This window comes from Schistocerca serialis, chromosome 11 (assembly GCF_023864345.2).
Source record: "Schistocerca serialis cubense isolate TAMUIC-IGC-003099 chromosome 11, iqSchSeri2.2, whole genome shotgun sequence".
In the NCBI taxonomy this organism is placed as follows: domain Eukaryota; kingdom Metazoa; phylum Arthropoda; class Insecta; order Orthoptera; family Acrididae; genus Schistocerca; species Schistocerca serialis.
This window is the reverse complement of record NC_064648.1, coordinates 210748600-210768231: the sequence shown is the minus strand read 5'-3', so window position 1 is coordinate 210768231 and position 19632 is coordinate 210748600. Positions and strand designations below refer to the sequence as shown.

The window sequence follows — 19632 nt, the reverse complement described above, 5'->3', positions numbered from 1 at the left end:
TTCCCCTAGGGACGGGAAAAAGAACAACAGTAGGATAGATGTGCAGCTTGGAAAGGGAAGAGGTGTTGCAAAGGCTGTGGCCCTGCGATAGCCAAGCAGAAATTCACCGAAGAGTGATCCCTTGCGGCAGGAGGGGGGGCACCCAGAATGCATTGGAATTGTTTGTGTATATGTTGTTACTAGGTCTGGCAAAGTATACAAAGTATGTGAACAGTGTGTCAGATGTTGAGTGATCACTCAAGTACTTTGAAATGCTGAGTACTCACACGAGACCGCATTATTTGCACCTGATAAGAATTTGGGAGGAAGCTCATTACGGTCCTCCATCTATTCGATTCACCGAATCGTGAAATATCCAGATTTGTGGGACATTCTCATGTGATAGTGGCCAGATGTCGGACTGCACGGGAACTTGAGGTCGGGCATACTTGTCGTCAAGGTTGCAGTCTGACCACCTCGAGGAAAGATCGCCACATTGTGCCCCGAGCACACTCTGACGCCTTCACATCTACACCTGGTATCGACGAAAAACGAACAGACTTTCTGCATCATCCTATACTATCGGTCAGGACCAGCAGCAGCCGACTGCAGAATTACATTCCACACGTAGGTGGTTGTTAACACCACGATACAAATGGTCACATTTGGGAGTCGTGCTGCAACCGGGAAGCACAGAGCTGACAAACAGTGCCGCCTCGTGTTCCGCAATGCTCCTCGTTACCCTACGTGACCACCTCCAGTGATTACAGTGCTGATCTCGGGGTAGGTCCCAATATCTTTCAAGATTTTGGAGAAGCACAGCAGTGTAACTTCTGATGTCACGGTGTGGTGAGCCATCAGGTATGACTGCAGGTTACCTGTGGTAGTGAGTGGTGGAACTCTGATGGCACCTCTGTACATTGCGGAAACCTGTATCCTTATGTGTTATGTCTCTTAGGCTGGTATTAAACTATCATATTTCGTTGAGAAAGAAATATGATCAAACACTCATCAATTTTGTTTGACAAAGGTATTTGACATGGCACTAAAAAGGGGTATTACATTGTCATCATAAGATGATGAACAACAACAACTTGTTACTATGTGCTGCAGTTGCTTGTATCACAATTCCATTGTCTGTGCATTTGGAAAAGAAGTGACAGAAAAAAAAAGGAAACATACTCCGGTGAAGCCATGAGTTTTACACTGAGATAGTAAAAGCATTCGGCAAAATTTTTTATGAGAGCTGGAAGTGGAGGACATCAAGTCTTATATACATTACTTATGAAAGGATGAAAGTGTGTTTCAGTATTTGCTCAGTACAGTGGCTCTTTGTATTACAAATCAGAAAACTCAGTTCAGAAATGCTGCAGGTGCACAAGACTCGTTCACTGTAACACTGTCATTCCTTGCTACAGGAGAGAGCTATTCTAGCCTACAACAAAGCACTCCAATACCGCAGAGCACATTAACTAAAATAATTCAAGAAATGTGTGAAGCGGTTTATAAAGCAATAAAAGAGGCTTAAGGTAAATAAATGTTCCGTACACACAATACGGGCAATAACAGCTATTTTTATTTTTAAATAATTTAATTATAGAATTAGTGTTCCAACAACTACAATTTAATAAAAATCATAAAACAGATGAAGCACTTGTTAACTTGTGGCATCCAGAGTTTAAAAATTAAGAAAGTAGAATGGAGAGCTAAGTTTTTTTATTATTATTTTGGAGTGTGGCCAGCTCCTCTACTGTTTGCTGAATAGCTGCCTGGCTGTTTGCAGATGTAGAGGTGGATGGCTGTAGCTGTGATTGTGGATTTGAAGCATATCCTACCTGCCCATTAGCACATTATTAACAGCACTTGTTGGGCCCCTTGCTCACCCCCCCCCCCCCCCAAGACAAAGTAAGGTTATTAAAAAAGAGTCAATGGAAGACACCAACTGAACTTTGCAGTCACATTTACAAACACACTACAGACGTGAAATAGTTGTAGCGATGCCAGCACTCTGAGCGGTTGTATGTCACACTGCAGTGAACAGAAGATGAACGAGTTTTATGGTCAAATCTAGGGCAAGGCTCTAGATTTGATCATATTTCTTTGACGAAAGGCAATTTGACAACATTCCCTATTACGCTATCAAATTTCTCTGATGCAAATATTTGACATATCAAGTTTGACAAAGAAATATGATAGTGTAATACCGGCCTTATGCCAGTATCAGTGTGTGCATCCAGGTCAGAAAGGGTGCAACCTCATACTGGTAAGTGGGCTAATACTGCCAAGTTCTTTGTAAATTTAATTCAATTTTGTAAACACTGAAATAACACTTCACACCCTCCCGATTTGTGGGGATTCAGTTCTTTTCCTCATCACCTTGCAAGCGATTCACTTTTTTTGAGCAAGCAGAGTATAAACAAAACCAATGGACAACATCTGTAGATTTATAGTGGACACATTATTTTACGTCATTAATTACTATACAAACAACTTTTGGTTGCGAGTATCATTCATCGGCAAGAAGACATAAGGATATGTATCACTCCTCTGGAGTGTTATGTTATCACCAGTGTCTGTATCTGTGTTGTATTCCAATCAGCACTGTCTAAAGCAATCATGGACAAACTTTAGTTACATGTAGGCCCGATTCACATACTTACACAAGGCCACACGGAACCGCATCACGTGGAGTGACAGCAGCACTTCTATCGCAAAACATACGAACTGCAGCATCTGTGTTATTAATGTTTCTGAGGTGACGCAGGGATATGAACAGCACGCTTTCCGAACACACCACATCAAGTCCCCAAAACAAGTGTTTTTGGGAGTACATTGATTTATGTTCATTCCACCATCTAATAATTACATTTATTGACACATCATGAGCAATGTTTATTTACTTCCTACATTTTACAATAACTATCTTAAACTTCCATTGCAAAAATGTGTAGAATTGTTAGTAAAGAAAAAATATCCATGATACATACACAAGTGTAAACATCTGGAAGTGGGAGATAGGTATTTTGAAATGTCTTTATGTAAAAATAACTGTCTATAAAAGAAATTTGTTGCAGCTAATTCATTACAAATTACCATCAATTTAAATGGTTTTGCAGTGCTCTAATACTTCCACAATGAACAAGAGTTATTTACTAATGCTAATTCGAGAAAGTACAGAAAAACAAAAAATATGACAATGAGACAATTAAGTTTGTAACGTCATGAGTCAATACACAATAGCATTTATTGCACTACTTTGCGGTACAGCTCGTAGCTTTGGAGCCGTTGGAGGTGGCAAAACAGCCACTTTTATCTTGGCATGACTCATTCGCACCTGTCACTAGCCTAGCCGTGGGAAGTGAGCTCCTAAGAATCTAAATAAACTGTATTAAATTTTATTCAATTTAGTTAAAAGTCAATATACTGCCCTTTGTTATTAAAAAGAAGATTGTGTAAAAATCTCAGCTTTCTAGCTGGCATACCTTCAGAGTTAGAGAAAATTACCTAAAACACCCTAAACCGACGCTTAGAGAATTAAATTCAGCTAGGAACGATGACAGTTTACCTTTTGTTATAATCTGAAAACATAACCAGAACTCTCAATGGGCAGAATTATTTAATTAAGATTTAATTTAAAAACTTTAACTACTTAACATTTTCATAATATAAAAAGCAGACAAAATTATTAGTTGTGTTTAATATTGTTATGGAAGTAAATGAGAGTGAGTGAGAGTGTGTATGTGGAACATACGTTAAATTTCAAGATTAAATTTATGTAATACTTTACATAATCATAGCACGCGAAAGATGTTTGTGCCCACTTCGCTGATGACGTATGTCTAAGTGTACTTGCTTTTGTAAGGGGGCAGCCAGAACAACAGTTGAAAGTTTAGTTTTTTTTCTAAAGTTATTTCAAGATTAGTTTTCTTTTCATTTGGTTTTGTTAAACATTTTATTAATATTTGCATGATGAAGTGATGTAAATGCATCTGTGAATGTTGATTGGCATAAGACGGTTTTAGTGCGAGAAGGAACTCTAAGGATTGTTTTGACTGGCTGGTCATTTTGAACAACCAATCAGAGTTAAGCATTTCCCGCGCATTGCAAGTAGTTATAGGCTGTGGAAGGAGCAGCATTGGAGGAGTCGTCATCTAGCTATTGAACGTGCAGGTCATGTTGGACGCGTGTGAACTTTCTGCCTTTGTAGAATTCCGCGTGGTATGTTTTGTATTCATATCTGGAATATTTGGCGAGCAATTTCTTTAATAGAAATCCACTGAAAAGGCCTGAATGTGAAACTCAGATACAGTAGTGGAGTATTGACTATAAAATCGTGTAATTCTTCGGACTGGACTTAAGTACATTTCTGGCTGCCTTTCTTGTGTACAGGGTTGCATGAATTGTGAACTGGGGACAGTGATGTTCACTAATTACATACGAGCTGGAAAGTGTTTATTTTGAACTTAAAAAATAATAATAAGAAAAGAACTCCTATGCAGAATGTTGACATTTTTCTAAAGAGATGAAGCAACTGCCCTCAACCCGAAATCTGTTATAAGGTATTACAGGATAGCTTGCTACCAGAGTTTACGCGGTCTTCACAAACGTAAGTATTGATGGTGTTTTTCTTCAATGTTGCTTTTAACATCATCTGGACAGTATCTACGTATGCAGAGAAACAGGCTGGTGATCAGACGCTGTACTAAGGTAGGTAGAACTTGTGTAGTGCACAGTACGACGAGAGACAGTGATCAAACGCCCCACTAAACATGCCACACCGCAGGCAGTTCCAGTTGACTAGTAATTGCGAGTAAATTATGATGAGCAGGTCATCTGATTGTTTGAAATTGTGTGTGTTTATGTCCACAAATATCATTATCAAGCATTTTTTTGAATATTTGGCCAAAAATACTTTTGATAACTGACTGTACAGGAATGGATTGTTTCCATAACACTAAATAAATTAAGCCATAATTTCACTATTCATTTTACAAAATTTAAAAGTCTAAATTGCTTGAACTTAGCATATATTGGCAGTATTATACAAAAGTCGACTGGAAAAATGCGAACACCACCCTCAAGTGCTCAATATGCACTGGTGATACAGAGAATATTTTGGATGACATAAATATTTCAAGTATCGACAATATGATAATATTCACTATCAGGCATTCATTATGTTGACACATTGATTATAATAATAAGCATACGAGGGACCCATTAACATTTGTGTGACATTTCTACCATTGCAGATGACAGGCACGACTCATATGTCAAGAGCATTGCACAAAATGGCCAAAACAGTTCAAATCCGTGACAGAGCAGAAAATGCATCCTGAGCAGACTACAATGTGAGCACTTTGCTCTTTCTTCTGGAGGACTGCTCGAAACCAATTATGGGGTTTCACAACCTTTATATTCAGATGCTATAAATGTTGGTTTTTCTTTCTTTCGAGCTATGTTCTGACAGTTATAGGTTCAGTACGGTCTTGTATATGTTGAAATATGCATATATACTGTATTCTTCCAAGGCAGTATCCCATGGGCAAGGAGATTGTGGCTTACTGAAATATTTTCCTTCCACGCTGTCAAACCCTATGTACTCAAATTCTGCTGTGCAAAGAATTTTTTGTCAAGATCAGTGGCCAATTCTCTGTTCCCTGAACGACCAAGTTCCTCATAAGTTTCTATTGACAATATAAGTATCCTGAAGTTAGCACAACTTTTGCAAAACTTTTCTCCATATGCAGTCATTTGGAGTTTTTGGCACCGCACTATAGTATACTGTATATTAAACTTGTCCTCAGGTTCCTGTACAGAGTAATGCTTAGGGACTCAAAAAAATTGAAATTTGTGATAAATGCGAATACAGATATGAATTCTTCCTCAAGATTCAGAAATGTGAATTTACAAAATAAATGCTTTTCAGAGGAAATTGCATCCAAATTACTTTATTTCAGTTTTCTTTTCCAACCAAGAGAAGAGAGGGAGCTGTGTCATTTTTTCACAAAACAAGTTTTCAGTACTATTGTGTTCTCAGCGCTGTTGCACATCCCTATGCTTGATCCAGATCCAAACAATGGATAAACTATCTCAAAAGTGTGTTAGTAGATGGTGTATGCCGTTTGTGCCAAGCTGCATTACACTCTGGAGCTCCAAAATTTAAAAGATATCACACAAGTTTTCTGTGCACTATCGTTCTACTAGTGAAAAACCTAATGTTGCATTTCTGTTCTTGTGTTTAAAAAAAAACCTAGTGCCTCAGAATTAATGGAACTTTAAACAATAAGTATCTTCCTGCTATGTTGTGGAAAACTGACATTTTTGAGATCATAGCTGCATACAAAATAAGCATTGATTCTCACAAAGAAGAAAACGGCAACTAGCTGCTGCTAATAATGCTGTTCATTTACATAGATATTCAAACTGACAGGTTCAAGTTTATTTTACATCTATTGTTGTTTAAATTAGTTGTTGCAGAAAAATAACAGCCAACAACTAATCGAAACAACAACTATGATTGTAAACAGCAATAGCATCTAATGTACACCACAACAAATGTTATATAAACATGAACAGCAATCTGAAAATGAACCTGTCAGCTAGAAATTAGCAACAGCACCGTCTGTACAAATAAATAGCATTATTGACAGTGGCTTGTTGCTATTTTCTTCTTTCTAACTTGTATAAACTCTCTCATTGATGAGAACCAGTCAGTTTCCTGGCATGGCACTTTGAACTTTCTTAATGAAGTGTTTACTTTCTAATTTGTCTCACTATTTTTTGTGGTGATGTGGTCACCAGCATAGTCTGCAGCTCGTGGTCTTGCGGTAGCGATCTCGCTTCCCGCACATGGCGTCCTGGGTTCGATTCCCGGCGGGGTCAGAGATTTTCTCTGCCTCGTGATGACTGGGTGTTGTGTGTTCATCATCATTTCATCATCATTGACTCGCAAGTCGCCGAAGTGGCGTCAACTAAGAAGGACTTGCAATATGGCGACCGAACTTCCCCACATAGGGTCTTCCGGTCAACAATGCCAAACGATCATTTCATTTCACCAGCATAATTCTGTGGCATCAGACTACCTTCTCAGTTTTTTTGATACAAATCAGTTAGGAACAAACAGAGATAAATTATTTTTTAATTCTCCTGGCAACTGTCTGATTTGGCGCTTAGAAAGTTTCTCATTTCCACTTTTCAAATAGTCAGTTATTGGTATCATAAAAGGTCTGGGGAAGCCCAATTTGGAAAGAGAATGTGTGTATGAATGTTTTTGCAAAATAAAGAGCTCACCAATGCATGTATGCAGTGACGTATTAGTGCACTCTTAAGTTACACTCTGGTGCCGTCAAAAAATGGGCAGTTGAGCTGTCTATATAAGATAAATGCCATGTACGGCAGTCTACGACTCGCCCATGGACATAGCATATCAGAACAAAGAAATGCGTACACTTTTCTTCTAACTAAAGCTGGAATTTTGCAAAATTGGGGGTACTTTAATGCAACAGTTTTAGGTCGGGGGTTCTGAACTACGGTTGCATTAAGATACTTGTACAGATTGGGCCTGAACTACCTTATTTATGACAATACCATGCTCAGCAAGCAACTGCGCAGTAGCTGTTTTTGTGCCCTCAGCTATGTTTTCCATTGAGCATAGTTTGTTATTTTCTTTCCTTAATTTTAAATGAGTGAAGAGACTAATCCTGATCCACACAGGGTTTGAGTACTAGTCCCACAGCACCAGCAGGGATCAGTGATCATGGGTCATATGAATAAAATGGAGAATGTATTTTATTCTCAGAACTTTGGAGAACATTCTCAGGTTCAAATGAATAAAGCGAGTCAGAGAAATACTTCACCAGAGAATATTCTCAGCTTGAGTAAAAGTTAGGGGAACTGACTCAACACAGAGTACATTGTCTGATTACATATGAATAAATATAATAGAGGGAAACATTCCACGTGGGAAAAATATATATAAAAAACAAAGATGCTGTAACTTACCAAACAAGAAAGCGCTGGTTGATAGACACAACAAAAAATACAAAAATACACACACACACACACACACACACACACACACACACACACACACAAAAATTTCAAGCTTTCGCAACGCAAGGTTGCTTCATCAGGAAAGAGGGAAAGACAAAAGGATGTTGGTTTTAAGGGAGAGGGTAAGGAGTCACTCCAATCCCAGAAGCGGAAAGACTTACCTTAGGGGGAAAAAAAGGACAGGTATAAGGTTTACCTCGATTCTAAGTTCTTGCTCATCGTCTCGCTTGACTTTGTCCCATTTTCTTCCTATTGTAATTTGATGCAACTGAACAAGTTATAAGTTGTCCAAAAGGCAGACAGTTCGCATCACAGGTAGTGGCAGAATTAAGGGAATGTTTAAGGCTGTTGTGGAGAGGGGAGATGTGAGAGAGGAAATGCTGACGTAATCCACAATCGATGTTGTCATCGTGACTTGCAACCTTTAACTTCACTGTACAATTATGATACAACTCCTGCTAGGTTGCAGCAGAAATGGGAAAACAAGACACTTGACACGAATTGTTCCAGACCAACCCGATATGTGACAAAGGGGTCCAGCCACAACCTTTTCTTGTGCCACCTATATCTCAGTCTCATCTTTTTCAGATATTTCTTATGTCCTGTATTCCGCAACAATATCAGTCATCAAACTTTTAAATTCAAACACTGAGTCTCAAAGAATATGCTCGGGCATAGCTGAGGAAAGGTTGCCCATTTCCACCTAGTGAACACTTATTGGCTGGTGACTTGCTAAGTCACCCAATAGCCAGCGGAGCGACCACACCAAGTCACATAAAATGAGCACACGTACAGGATGTATGGATAGGGTGAGCGGCCTTTCAGCGACAGGAGTGCAGGTAGGGGTGAAAGTATTTTCTTGTGCAGACGATGACCTATGACAGAGACATTACATGGAAGCAGAGAAAGGGTTTTGCAATAGCACATTTTAAAGATTTTTGTGTTCAAATCAGACATGATACAGTTGCAACAACTACATACACTACCCGACACATTGTAGTTCGTAAACACTGGCAGCAGTGATAGAGGGCATGTATCGAAACTGTAGCACCTGAGATTTCTGTCAAATTTACATTTTACACAATACACAGAAATTCACTGAGCCTACTTCTAATAAGCATGTAACATCAATTGGGGAAGCAAACTCATTTTATCAAATCTCCATTTCTCTCATCAAGCCTAAAATAACACTTTAACAGTGGTGAGCATATGAAGTGCAGCTCATAGGGAAAGCATTAAACAATAACAGCAATGGTGACAAAGTATGTCAAAATATGCTCCCGATTTAACCACTTAGCTGCTGCGATGTTTTAGGTTCAATTCAACATGTCCATCAATTTTTGCTTTTTTTTCTGGGTGAACACAAAGGATGGTCTCTCAAAAACATGTTTTGAATGAATAATTTGTAGTCACAGCACGTAGGAAAACAGCTCTATTACCTTGTACCCACATACCACTTCCAATTTTTTGATGAGTTTTTACTTGCTGTAGTGCTGAGTTTCTTGAAAGGAGGATATAAGATTAACATCAACAAAAGCAAAACGAGGATAATGGAATGTAGTCGAATCAAATAGGGTGATGCTGCGGGAATTAGATTAGGAAATGAGACACTTAAAGTAGTAAAGGAGTTTTGCTATTTGGGGAGCAAAATAACTGATGATGGTCGAAGTAGAGAAGATATAAAATGTAGACTAGCAATGGCAAGGAAAGCGTTTCTGAAGAAGAGAAATTTGTTAACATCAAGTATAGATTTAAGTGTCAGGAAGTTGTTTCTGAAAGTATTTGTATGGAGTGTAGCCATGTATGGAAGTGAAACATGGACGATAAATAGTTTGGACAAGAAGAGAATAGAAGCTTTTGAAATGTGGTGCTACAGAAGAATGCTGAAGATTAAATGGGTAGATCACATAACTAATGAGGAGGTAGTCACAACGTGACTAGAAGAAGGGATCGGTTGGTAGGACATGTTCTGAGGCATCAAGGGATCACCAATTTAGTATTGGAGGGCAGTGTGGAGGGTAAAAATCATAGAGGGAGACCAAGAGATGAATACACTAAGCAGATTCAGAAGGATGTAGGCTGCAGTAGTTACTGGGAGATGAAGAAGCTTGCACAGGATAGAGTAGCATGGTGAGCTGCATCAAACCAGTCCCTGGACTGAAGACCACAACAACAACAACAATACTTGCTGTATCACAATTGTGGTGTTTTAAGAACTGATGATATTCATTACCACAAATTATTGGATAAAAATTGTACTGTACATTTAATTTCCTTCTCTTAAACAGATTTTATACAAAGTATTGGAGAGGATTGCAATTTTTAATCATATCTGTCAATAACATGTGCTTTTGCTGACATTTTGGGGGTTTTAACATTTTCCTCAACTTTCCATCGGTTAAGTCTGGACCACATGAAAATATAAAATAGGGGTGTCACTGTATTATTTTATTATTTCACTTTACTGCTACTACTACTACTACTGCTAATACTTTTTTCTACAATCAGTGCTTTTTTAATTTGTTATTTTTAATTTTAATGTATTTTCTTTTTGTGAACAATTTCAATCATGTATGGAGTGTGATAAACTTTTAAATTTATATGTCTAATTATTTACAAAAGTAGATGCTAATATTGCCCAGTATATACGCTAATTTTGCCATAAATAGGTGCTAATTTTCCCAAAACTAGATGCTAATTTACAGGTCTCTAGTAATGCTCCATTTTCAACAACCAGTCACTAACCCTAAACAATGCAGTTCCACCGGGACAGTTGTTTGTTATCAAATATAAGCAGTTTACAAATGTGTACCTCCCACGCAATGCCAATTCAAGACCACTTACAGCCTGAAATATTCATTTCAGACCATCAGTTTCTCATTTCGTGGTACCTAGTTTCAATTCTTTATGGTTTATGTCATTAGGACCATAAACAGTTGGATCATCCTGTATGTGTTACCTGCCATGTCCACACGCCTTGACAAGGAAGATCACACACTAGGAGTAAGGACGACAAAGAAGCCAATCCATCTCCTGGAACACAGCAGTGTCACATTTTCTATTCTCGCAGAAGGTGCAACTGGATAACAAAAAAGTCTTCTGTGACAAGATAGGTTCTGTTTGCATGGAGGTGACCACTGTACCAAGCTCACACCTGTTTCATCAGAAGATTTTCCCTGATATCTCAAAGTTGAGATTGCAAGTTTTCCTGAATCAAATTTTGTGGTATGTGAAAGCAAGATTTGCTTTAATTGTTTTTATGGCCACAGAAGACATTTTTCTGAGCTTCTGTGTCGCTAATTAGTGACTATTCCAAGTACCACCAGGATTTATAGTTTTATCAACAAGTCTGTAACTCACAAGCTCTTGCTACCAATTCTGACTGGTATGGTGTACTTGAAGAAACTTGTCAACTCTCTCACTTATCGAACTGGCGTCACTGTCAACACAGTATGTGTGTGATTTCTCCTGGGGATGAACAATTTTGCATTATTATTTCCATGATTAATCAAATTTCTGGCTGGAATTACTCCCTTTGTCAGAAAAGTTCCAGGACAAGTTTTTTAATAGCTCTGTGTACTATGGGACTTAACTTCTGAGGCCATCAGTCCCCTAGAACTTAAACTACTTAAACCTAACTAACCTAAGGACATCACACACATCCATGCCCGAGGCAGGATTCAAACCTGCGACCGTGGCGGTCGCGCGGTTCCAGAACCGCTCAGCCACCCCGGCTGGCAAGGTTTTTTTTTTTTTTTTTTTTAATTAATTAATTTATTTATTTTTTAATAGAAAACCGAAAACCGCACGTACCAAGTAATGATTGTAGATCCCACCAAAATAGCCCCCAAGGCTATTTACATACAGATGCCAATGTTTTTGGACATCTCAGAAGCAAGCAGAGAAATTTTTAGCTGTGATGCTTGTGAGCTCATTTGTCATAGCCTGACGGATATCTGTGATATCTTGATTTAGCTTTCCTTTCGGTCACCTTTTCACCCCCAAAAACAAGAAAAAAATCGCAAGGCGAGAGGTCGGGCAAATACGTTGGGTGTGGCATGGTAGTAACAGAATGTCTGGCCAGGTACTTGGTAAGACACAAAGCAATATGGGGCCTTGCATTGTCACACAGTAAGAAACGGTCCTGAGAAAGCCACATATCAGGGCGGCAATGTCGTATTGCCCGTTGCAAAAGTTTCAAGAATTATATGTAAGAAGTTTGGTTTATTTCTTGACCTGGAGGAGCATACTCATGGTGAACCCATCCTTTACTATCAAAGAATGTGATCAAGATTGTCTTTGTTCTCAATGGTTGTCATATGACTTTTTTAAAGGCTGGTGATCCAGAAATCCACCACTTCGCGTGAGGGTCATATTGGTAGCATGAACTTTCATCCCCAGCAATAGTCTTTGACAGAAATGTGGGATCGCATCTGGCTCTCTCCAGCAGTTCAGCGGAAAGTCTTCGTCTTTTCTCTTTCTGTTTGTCTATTAGTGTGTGAGGGACAAGTTTTGCATTAAGTTTCCACTTCCCTAAATCTTAGCATAAAATGTTGTGACACACATCACAATTCAAATTAAGTTCTTTTGATACTGCACGCACAGTTACATGACAGTCTTCTTGGAATAACTGCCTTCCATGCTCCACATTTGCATTGGAGACAGGTGACCAGTTCTGGGATCGCCTCGCACTGAATCTCTGCCTTCACAAGATCTTTTGTGCCACTCAAAAATACAACTTCTTGAAAGTGCCTCACCCTCATATGCTTGCTGAATCATTGCCCACATTTCACTAAGGGTTTTCCCGAGCCCGATGCAGAACTTAAATGTTCATTCTTTGCTCACAATCAGCATCCACTGTGTCACTGTGACTATTGTGCCAAGAACCCAAAGAGTGTTTTGCTAAGCACAGCCCTGCCACCAAGTGAGTTTGAACAGAAACACGACTAAGGTCATTTAGAGGACGCGCAGGTACCAGATAACATAAAAATTCATTGTTCCTTTTTAGTATTTAGCACTCCTTCAGGCCACGAGTGGCCTACTGGGACAATCCGACCGCTGTGTCATCCTCGTAGGAGGATGCGGGTAGGAGGGGCGTGGGGTCAGCACACCGCTCTCCCGGTCGTTATGACGGTATTCTTGACCGAAGCCGCTACTAATCGTTCGAGTAGCTTCTCAATTGGCATCACGAGGCTGAGTGCACCCCGAAAAATGGCAACAGTGCATGGCGGCTGGATGCTCACCCATCCAAGTACTGGTCAAGCCCGACAGTGCTTAACTTCGGTGATCTCACGGGAACCGGTGTATCCACTGCGGCAAGGCCGTCGTCTTCCTTTTTAGTATTGTAAATTCAGAAATAATAAGACTTGTCCTGGAACTTTTCTGACAAAGGGAATATTTATTTCGGTTTTTAGCAGATCTTCCTGATCCGCAGCTCAGGGGAGAGGTCTACCATTAAAAAGGGCCACGCAAAGTACCTCGACCTAAAAAGGTAACTACATTTTTTAAAAGAGAATTTTTTGCTCTTTACCTAGAGCGCACAGTGTCTGACGACTTCCCCACTGCCTGGCAGACCCGGACTCACCATGTGGATGCGGCCGATTATCCGCTGCACTCCTACACCCTTGGCGACGCCAGCCCAGCGCGTGTCCACCAGCCGCATTATGTTGCAACGCTCTGCGCACGCGGCTGACATTATCGTCGTCTGTGCACCTGTTGGCACGGCAGCAAGAAATCACTGTCAGAAGGGCCATAAACGATTTTTTCTTCGAAATTTGAGAGAGTGAAAGAGCAATGTCAAAGACAATAACAGAATGACAACGTACAATTGAAATATAAAATAATGGACTAATGCCAAACATTCTCTGGCTAAACTGCTGATTATAAATCTATTAAAATACGTCTTCCAACTTCTTTCCAATAAAAATACAGAGAAAGTAGGATATTCAGTGACCCATTATACTTCTGGATTCAAAACTGAAGTACGAGGCACTCACACAGATCTTGAGCACTAAATTATCATGGATGATTCAGTCACTACACAGATTAGAACACGTATCAGCACGTATCAGTTACATTCTATTTTCATACTATGCTTTCTTCCACTCTCTCATGACATATGAGGTAACTGTCCCACTGCACAAACAATTTTCATGTGGGGAAGAAACACAGTGAGGATTACAGGCATTAGAAACAGAAGTTCAAGCTGACTACACCTACATACATATTTTGAGCTCAAACATAATAATGACAAGAAATGGTTCAAATGGCTCTGAGCACTATGGGACATCTGTGGTCATCAGTCATTACTTAAACCTAACTAACCTAAGGACTTCACACATATCCATGCATGTGGCAGAATTCGAACCTGTGACCGTAGCGGTCACGCGGTTCCAGACTGAAGCGCCTAGAACCGCACGGCCACACCGGCTGGCTAATAACGACATCCTCTATGACAACCAGCATGGATCCCGAAAACATTGCTCATGCGAAACACAAATAACAGTTTTCTTTGGATCAAAGCAGTCAGGTAGAAGTAAAATTTCTTGAAACTTCCTGGCAGATTAAAACTGTGTGCCAGTCCGAGACTCAAACTTGGGTCCTTTGCCTTTCACGGACAAGTGCTCTACCAACTGAGCTACCCAAGCACGACTCACGCCCCGTCCTCACGGCCTTACTTCTGCCAGTACCTCGCCTCCTACCTTCCAAACTTAACAGAAACTCTCCTGCGAACCTTTCAGAACTAGCACTCCTGAAAGAAAGGATATTGCGAAGACATGGCTTAGCCAATGCCTAGGGAAGTTTCCAGAATGAGATTTTCACTCTGCACCGGAGTGTGCACTGATATTAAACTTCCTGGCAGATTAAAACTGTGTCCCGGACCGAGACTCGAACTCGGGACCTTTGCCTTTCGCGGGCAAGTGCTCTACCAACTGAGCTACCTAAACACGACTCATGCCCCGTCCTAACAGCTTTAATTCCGCCAGTACCTCGTCTCCTACCTTCCAATCCTCACAGAAGCTCTCCTATGAACCTAGCACTGCTGAAAGAAAGGATATTGCGGACACATGGCTTAGCCAATGCCTGGGGGAGGTTTCCAGAATGAGATTTTCGCTCTGCAGCAGAGTGTGCGCTGATATGAAACTTCCTGGCAGATTAAAACTGTGTGCCGGACCGATCCACCACCAGACTGCACAGTGCCTTGTTGCCAACCTGGATGCACGGCTTAGTGGTGTCTGCGCCACACTCCCATCTGAGTATAATTGGCAGCTCTGTCATTGCACTGTCATTTTATATCGTGTATGCGATACTACTGGAATCTGTAGATGTACGTATCACCATCCAATGACATTTGTCACTGCAGTGTATTTTCTACATATACCATACATTTTTAATGTCTGACAAACAATGTACGGTCATTACATCAACACCAGTCAAACACCATTATTAAAATAATCTGACTTTGATGTACAAAGCAATTTCAAATGTCTGATTACTTTAGAAATGAATTACGGCATTAAGTATTTGATGTTAAGCATGTAAAAGGGAAAAAGTTTAGATAAGTTTACAGAAGTTTACTCACCATATGGTGAGTAGCAATCCACCCTTCTCATAATATTGTCATTATTCCATTTCCACATTTTGATAAAGTTCAAAACTGCTATAATTATCAAACACTGGGTGAATATAATCTGTGTAATTTGTGCCCCGTTTTAAGTAAAAGCTAGTTTTTCACACATGAGAATGTTTTATGATGTCATCTGATCTGAACTAGGTGTCAGATAAAGGTATAACTAAGATGGTAAATGTCCGCCCCCGGTAGCTGAGTGGTCAGCGTGACAGACTGTCAATCCTAAGGGCCCGGGTTCGATTCCCGGCTGGGTCGGAGATTTTCTCCGCTCAGGGACTGGGTGTCGTGTTGTCCTAAGCATCATCATTTCATTCCCATCACGCGCAAGTCACCAAAGTGGCGTCAAATCAAAAGACTTGCACCAGGCGAACGGTCTGCCCGACGGGAGGCCCTAGTCGCATGACCTAGACTAGATGGTAAATGAACACTATCTGCAAAATGTGTTGAGAATGAAGTTATGCATGGTGAGGCAATTTTACTGCAGAAAAAGTGATAGTGTAGTACGCGATAAACTTACTTCCTTTCATGTTTGTGTGTGTGTGTGTGTGTGTGTGTGTGTGTGTGTGTGTGTGTGTGTGTGTGTGTGTGGAGGGGTAGGGGAGGGGGGATGAGGGGGTCAGCAAGAAAACATTTCATGAAGTTTTGAAATTATATATGAAGTTTGTCTGTAGTTGCTAAGTGCTCTCATCCTAAAATACAGGATGAATAAATATAGTCTGGGTATTTGTGTGCCTTCAGTTATGCTGCCTTAAGACAAACACGCAGTTTAATGACTAAACTTTATCATAAAATATTACCTACTAATGAGGAGCTAAAAACATTTTATATTTTTAAATTTTGTCAATAATTACACAAAAGATTGAAAATCAAATAATTATTGTTGATGAAAGCTACTAAATAGGCAACCTGTGACTGGGACCCTGTACCATGCACTGGGTTAGCTGTCTAATAATGCAGATGCTTTACCACACAGTCATGTGAATCACAGTTTACTTAAAAATGAAAGAAAAGTTTGAATTGCCCACATGTGATGTATAAATTACTGACACTGCTGACGATGATGAAGTCAGTGTTATTTTAGAAACAGAGCCAATATTTTGAAGAGTGAAGTCAAATGGGCTCTTGAAAATATGGCTAAAAACAAAACTAGTGGACATGATGGAATTCCAGCAGAATTGTTCAAAGCCGCTGGAAAGGATGCAGTGAAAGTGCTGCATTCAATCTGTCTCCCAAGGAAGAGAATTTCTAAAGAATGCTCAGATCACTGAACTACTGCACTTATATCACATGATAATGACTACAGGAAATGCAGAACACATTTCCAGAAACATCCCAGACGTGTTCCCCAAGGGTGGGGAAAAAGAACAGCTAGGGCATAGACATGCAACACAGAAGGGAAAATATGCTGCAAAGGCTGGGTCCTCGTAGTATCCAAGCATGAATCTGCCAGAGCAGTTAGCTCTATTGGGGAGGGGGGGGGGGGGGGGCCTCTTGCTTTGGAAGAGTGCAACTGTGCGGAAGCCACTATTTTCATGCAAGATGGGGCAATACTCAATGTTGCTAGCCCAGTGAAAGATCTGTTTAATGCAATCTTCAATTAACATATTATATCCAGAGGTTCCCAGTGGCATGGCGTGTAACATCACCTGATCTGAATCCGTGACATCTGGTTCTGGGGTTACCTAACAGAATGCCAGCGACACATTCAATTTCTACCTGACATGAAGGTCAGTGTACAGGAATATGCTGTCCAGATTCCAACGAAACAGTTGCAAGCATCTGTTGATCACGTCATCATACAGATGCAGCATCTCTTCAATGTTTCCGGTGATCATACTGAATAAATTGTGTAAGTGGTTGTTAATAATAAAATCAACATTACACGTTTATCACTTGTTTGACGTGTTCTACCTACAACCCCTTCTTCATATATTACATATGGAAACATTTCCATCCGTCTCTCTTGCACTCACAGCTCCAGATTTGCACCTGGTGACAAAGAAAATATTAATTATTTTTACAAGGGCAAATTGGTTGTGCATAAACGTATTAAAATATCTAGTAAGCTTCGCTGCCATACAATAATTACAGTCCACCCTGGACCTCCGTGAGCAGCTACACTTTACTTATATCCACATGACACATGTTGCTGATTAACAGTTTCTACTGGCTACATTCTCATTTCTGGCTATTTAGGTAGAGCACTTCTGCATCTAAGTAGAGAGAGGGAGGAAAGAACTGACAAGTGCAGAGTCAGCCATATTGTGCTGTGTCAGAAGCGTAACTGCTAAGGCTGACCTATCTGCCTAAGAAGTATTTTTTAGTGGGATTTGTTACACTGTAAAGCAAGTAAAGCTGTGTTCAGCCTGAAAGTTGGTTTGAACCCCCGTGTGCCCTTCACTTTCTCCCACCTCCGAACTAACCTGTACATCCAGTTAGAAGGGATCCCACAGATCAACATTTACTCTGAAATAAGGTGCAACTTAACTTTGTATTTTTGTCTTTGTTAGAGATGAAAGAAGTGATAACAAACAGAAAAAAACTGTAGGACCAGCGAAAAGCTGAACACAAAACTTTTAGCTTTGTGGTTTAGAGCTTAAAACTCCCCCTTTTTTTCGTTGTTATATCCATCTGTTTGTCATCGTTTCTTTGTGGATTAATCCACTGAGCACTGAGGCATATTTATGTACAATCCATTAACACCCAGTCTGCAGCTGACTGAATATTACGGCACTTGCGGTAAATGAGTATCTGTGTTGCACATTACATTACGTCACACCAATTATGCTGATTTTCCACAGTGTCAAATGCATATTTAAGCCTTCTGAAAACATGTCAGGTCTGCAGGCTGCTTAGTTTTTGCTGCGATCGCCGAAGAGTAGAAGTGATAAAAATTAGTCATTTTTGAAATCTTTGTTACATTTCTTCCTTCGTAGGCACTAACTGAGTCTGTTTATGTGCTCTGCACACTTTTGTGTAATTTTGTGTTGAGAGTACACAGTGAAGAGGAGAAACATTCAGAGAAAATACTCTGTTAAGTCCTTGACAAGCCTACAGGGGATGAAAATGAAATACTGATAACAATTCAGATTACAACCCGTATGAAAATAGTAGTAATTCTATGTTTTTTTGGAGACAAGTTGATGCAAATATTTACCATATCAGTTTTGCAGATTGCATTGTTATGAAGGATTCTCCTGCAGGTAAATCAGAACACGAATCTGATCATACGACTCCAGTGAGTGTAATGTGTGACTACATATCTCTCCAGGTTTCAATTTTATCACACTGCATTCCACTACGAACACTAAATTTTGTTTGCTCCTGAATGTTGTGTGTTTCTTTAGATTGAACTTTGCTATGAAAGAAATTTAAATAGAAAGTTCACGTGCTTGCATATGTGCTTTAAAAATTTAAACACCTTTTCAATTTTTTTCTGTGACAATTACTATTAAGCTGATGTTTCATCTGCATCTTCAGATTTGACACTAGCAATAACAAAACATTCATATAAGTCCAATAACCCTGAAAATGTCTTGCTATTCCAACCAAATATTTGTACATATGAGTTGTAATGTCCAAAACACCACAAATTTCAGCCAGTCCACAGTCTATGCCTGCTACCAACAAGAACAGCACAGTGCTCATGAGTTATTTATCAAACACAAACCGCACTGAGCTAGGGTGACCAAACATTAGCCACAAAATTTGATACAACAATTAAGCAAAGAAATACTGTAGCATTCCACGTTATTCGTTATATTCAGTAATGAGCAGCGCAATGCTCTTCTTACAGTTGTAAACTAATAGTAGTAGTACATAGTGTGATCTCACATTTCACTCCGGCAGAGTGATTTGTAATCCTAAATCTACTTAGAAGATGAATGATGATCACTATCATTAAAATGTACACTAGTTTAGCAATTAAGAATAGAAAGCTGCTTGTGGGTTGTTTTGTCATCTGTTTT

The 19632-nt window shown here is 39.7% G+C and overlaps 1 protein-coding gene across 2 annotated transcripts in view; it reads right to left on the bottom strand.

The window, feature by feature from the left end:
- The window catches only part of LOC126426842 (protein DDI1 homolog 2), a 125303-nt gene that overhangs the window by 63650 nt on the left and 42021 nt on the right, over positions 1 to 19632 (bottom strand). For both annotated transcript variants that reach the window (XM_050088860.1, XM_050088861.1), the window contains exon 4: positions 13619 to 13746. In XM_050088860.1, coding sequence (XP_049944817.1) covers positions 13619 to 13746 — 128 coding nt within the window. The remainder of the gene's footprint in view (positions 1 to 13618; positions 13747 to 19632) is intronic.